The sequence below is a fragment of the Netta rufina genome (assembly GCF_964035555.1).
Source record: "Netta rufina genome assembly, chromosome: 18".
Lineage (NCBI taxonomy): Eukaryota > Metazoa > Chordata > Aves > Anseriformes > Anatidae > Netta > Netta rufina.
This window is the reverse complement of record NC_140142.1, coordinates 13037843-13041867: the sequence shown is the minus strand read 5'-3', so window position 1 is coordinate 13041867 and position 4025 is coordinate 13037843. Positions and strand designations below refer to the sequence as shown.

Below are 4025 nucleotides of genomic sequence, written 5' to 3'. Positions count from 1 at the left end.
CCCCCTCACCCCTACAGGATCCATACAGAGGACCCTACAAAACCCACCCCCCCACCCCAAAAAAAAACCCTACAGGGCCTGTCCTCCCTATAAAAGAGAAGCCGAGGCCCCCGGAGCAGCCGGGTGGGTGACAAAAGGACGAGTTTGAGGTTGGGGAAAAGTTGTAAAAATTTGTGTTTTAATGAAAAAAAAATGAGGTTTGAGCCCGGGGGGGGGCCCTATGTGGCGCTGAGGAGCTGGCGCTTGGGGGGGCGGTGGCGGTGTAGGGGTGCCAGCGCCACTCCACGTCGGCGGCGTCCCCTTGCTCCAGGGTCCCCAGGCGGATCAGGTAGGCTGCGGGGACACGGGGACGGGTTGGGGACGCGATGGGGACGTGGGGACATGATGGGGAGACACTGGGACGTGATGGGGGCACGTTGGGGAGACACTGGGACACACTAGGGACATGTTGGGGACATTATGGGGACATGGGGGCACACTGGGGACGTGATGGGGACACACTAGGAAGACACTGGGACATGTTGGGGACATGTTGGGGACATGGGGACGTGTTGGGAGACATTGGGGACATGTTGGGGGACGTTATGGGGACATGGGGACATGTTGGGAGACATTGGGGACATGTTGGGGACATGTTGGGGACATGTTGGGAGACATTGGGGACATGATGGGGACCACATTGGGGACATGGGGGACACGATGGGGAGACACTGGAACATGGTGGGGGCACGTTGGGGAGACACTGGGACACAATGGGGACATATTGGGGACATTATGGGGACATGGGGACATGTTGGGGACACATTGGGGACATGTTGGGGACATGATGGGGACATGGGGACACGATGGGGAGACACTGGGACACGATGGGGGCACGTTGGGGAAACACTGGGATACATTGGGACATGTTGGGGACATGGGGACATGTTGGGAGACATTGGGGACATGATGGGGAGACACTGGGGACACATTGGGGACATGTTGGGAGACATGGGGACATGATGGGGAGACACTGGGACACATTGGGGACATGTTGGGGACATGGGGACATGTTGGGAGACATTGGGGACATGATGGGGAGACACTGGGACACATTGGGGACATGTTGGGAGACACTGGGGACATGATGGGGACGCACTGGGGACATGGGGACACGATGGGGAGACACTGGGACACACTGGGGACATGTTGGGGACGTTATAGGGACATGGGGACATGTTGGGAGACATTGGGGACATGATGGGGAGACACTGGGACACGATGGGGGCACGTTGGGGAGACACTGGGACACACTGGGGACATGGGGACATGATAGGGAGACACTGGGACATGATGGGAGACATTGGGGACACACTGAGGACATGATGGGGAGACACTGGGACACACTGGGGACGTTATGGGGACATGAGGACATGTTGGGAGACACTGGGACACGTTGGGGACATGATGGGGGCACGCTGGGGACATTATGGGGACATGGGGACATATTGGGAGATGTTGGGGACACACTGGGGACATGATGGGGACACACTGGGGAGACACTGGGACATGATGGGGGCACACTGGGGACATTATGGGGACAGGTAGGGACATCTTGGACATTATGGGGGCACACTGGGGACACACTGGGGACATTGGGACACGATGGGGACACGTTGGGACACAACGAGGACATTTTGGGAACAAGAGAGGCGAGGTGGGGACAGGCTGGGGACTTCGGGGTGGCGGGGGGGGGGACAAACGGGACACATGGAGGGTCTGGGGGACACGTGGGGACACGTGGGGACACTTGGGGACATTTTGGGGACATTTGGGGACATTTGGGGGGCCACTCACGGCGCAGCTGGAAGCGGGGGTCCCACCTCCTCCAGCTCCACGTTCTTCCCCCGGCGCCGGTACACGTGGTTCCTGCGGGACAAACGTCCCCAAAACGTCCCCAAAACGTCCCCAAAACGTCCCCAAAATGTCCCCAAAATGTCCCCAAAGTGTCCCCAAAGTGTCCCCACCGGAACGAGGATGACGTCCTCGTGGTTGGCGAAGGTGACCACCGCGGCGGCTTTGGGGCCGGGGGCACGGGGAAGGAGGTGCTTCAGGATGCTGCCCACCTGGGGGGGGGGGGACACGGGGACATGGGGGGGGGGGGCGTGGGGACACCGCGGGGGGGGTGGCACTGTCCCCCTATCCCCACATCCCCCCCCACACACCCCCCCTACAAGCCCCCCCAGCCCCCCCCACAACCCCCCCACACCCCTCCACGTCCCCTCCCCAGCCCCCGAAAACCCCCCCAAATCCCTCCCCAACCCCCCCCCCACCCCTCCATGTCCCCCCAAACCCCCCCCCCAAACCCCCCAAACCCCCCCCCCACGCCCCCCCCCCCTCCACCCCCTCATCCCCATGACCCCCACAACCCCCCCGAATCCCCCCCCACAACCCCCCCAACCACTCCCAACACCCCTCCATGCCCCCCCCCAGCCCCCCAAACACCCCCAATCCCCCCCCAGCCCCCCCACAACCCCCCACACCCCCTCCATGTCCCCTCCCCAGCCCCCCCAAACCCCCCCCACACCCCCCTACAACCCCCCCACCCCCCCCAATCCCCCCCAAATTCCCCCCCACGCCCCCCTACAACCCCCCCACCCCCCCCAATCCCCCCCCAACCCCCCCCAAATCCCCCCCCACGCCCCCCAAACCCTCCCCAAACCCCCCAAATCCCCCCCCACATCCCCCCACGCCCCCCAAACCCCCCCCAAACCCCCCCAAACCCCCCCCACACCCCCCCATATAAGCCCCCACCCCCCAATCCCCCCCAAACCCCCCCAAATCCCCCCCCCACACCCCCCCACACCCCCCAACCCCCCCCCAAACCCCCCCCAACCCCCACCCAAACCCCCCCAAATCCCCCCCACACCCCCCTAAAACCCCCCCCACACCCTCCATGTCCCCCCCCTCAGCCCCCCAAATCCCCTCCAGCCCCCCCCAACCCCCCCAAATCCCCCCCACACCCCCCCTACAACCCCCCCAAGCCCCCCCCAACCCCCCCAGCCCCCCCAACCCCCCAAACCCCCCCCCAAATCCCCCCCCCCCCTCACCCTCCTCCCCAGGGCGCTGTCCATGCCGGTGCAGCAGGAGGTGGGGGCCCCCAGGGGCGCCCCCCCCAGCGCCCCCCCCCAGGTCGTGGCGCAGCACGGCCCCGCTCAGCGTGAAGTGCGCCGTGGGGCCGTGGGGGAGGTGGCTCAGCACCAGCCCGTCTGGGGGGGGGGGAGGGGAAAGGGGAGGGGTCACGGAGGGGGCGGGGCCTCCGCGGGACACGCCCACGCCCGGCCACGCCCCCTCCGCGTGGACACGCCCCCCCCCAAGCCACGCCCCGCGGCCTTAAGCCCGCCCCCCTCCCTGTAACCTCCCCCCCCATAGCCTCCTTCTGCCGGCCCTATAAGCCCCGCCCACCGTAAGCCCCGCCCCCATCATATTAGCCCCGCCCCCATCATATTAGCCCCCGCCCCCTTTGAATTAGTCCTGTCCCTTTAAATTAGCCCCGCCCCTTTAAATTAGCCCCCGCCCCCCTTTAAATTAGCCCCTGCCCCTTTAAATTAGCCCCCGCCCGTCCCTCGTTAGCTCCACCCCTGCCTTTAGCCACGCCCCCTCCCCAACAATCCTGCTGGAAGCCCCGCCCCTCCTGATTTAGCCCCGCCCCTCTACTAGCTCCTCCCATTCCCTTTAGCCCCTCCCCTTAGCTCCACCCTTTCCCCTTTAGCCCCCGCCCCATCCCATTAGCCCCTCCCTTTCCCCATTAGCCCCGCCCCCTCCCCCTTTAGCCCCTCCCCTTCCACTAATCCCACCCTTTCCCTTTAGCCCCCGCCCCTTCTCCACTAGCCCCTCCTTTTTAGCCCTGCCCCCTCCCATTAGCCACGCCCCTCCCCATTACCGCGCCCCCTCCCCTTTAGCCCCTCCCCTTCCCCTTTAGGCCCCACCCCCTCCCCATTAGCCCCGCCCCATCCCCTTCCACTAACCCACCCTTCCCCTTTAGT

At 65.1% G+C, this 4025-nt stretch overlaps 1 protein-coding gene across 1 annotated transcript; it reads right to left on the bottom strand.

Moving 5' to 3' along the window:
- Window positions 1–218: 218 nt before the first annotated feature.
- On the bottom strand, window positions 219–3900 carry LOC311216519 (U3 small nucleolar ribonucleoprotein IMP4-like; the record flags this gene model as incomplete). The annotated part of the gene is given in 8 exon segments (XM_084298048.1): window positions 219–248; window positions 251–333; window positions 1837–1855; window positions 1857–1922; window positions 2007–2105; window positions 3090–3113; window positions 3115–3248; window positions 3837–3900. Coding segments are annotated over 8 exon segments (519 nt in total).
- Between the last annotated feature and the right edge of the window lie 125 nt (window positions 3901–4025).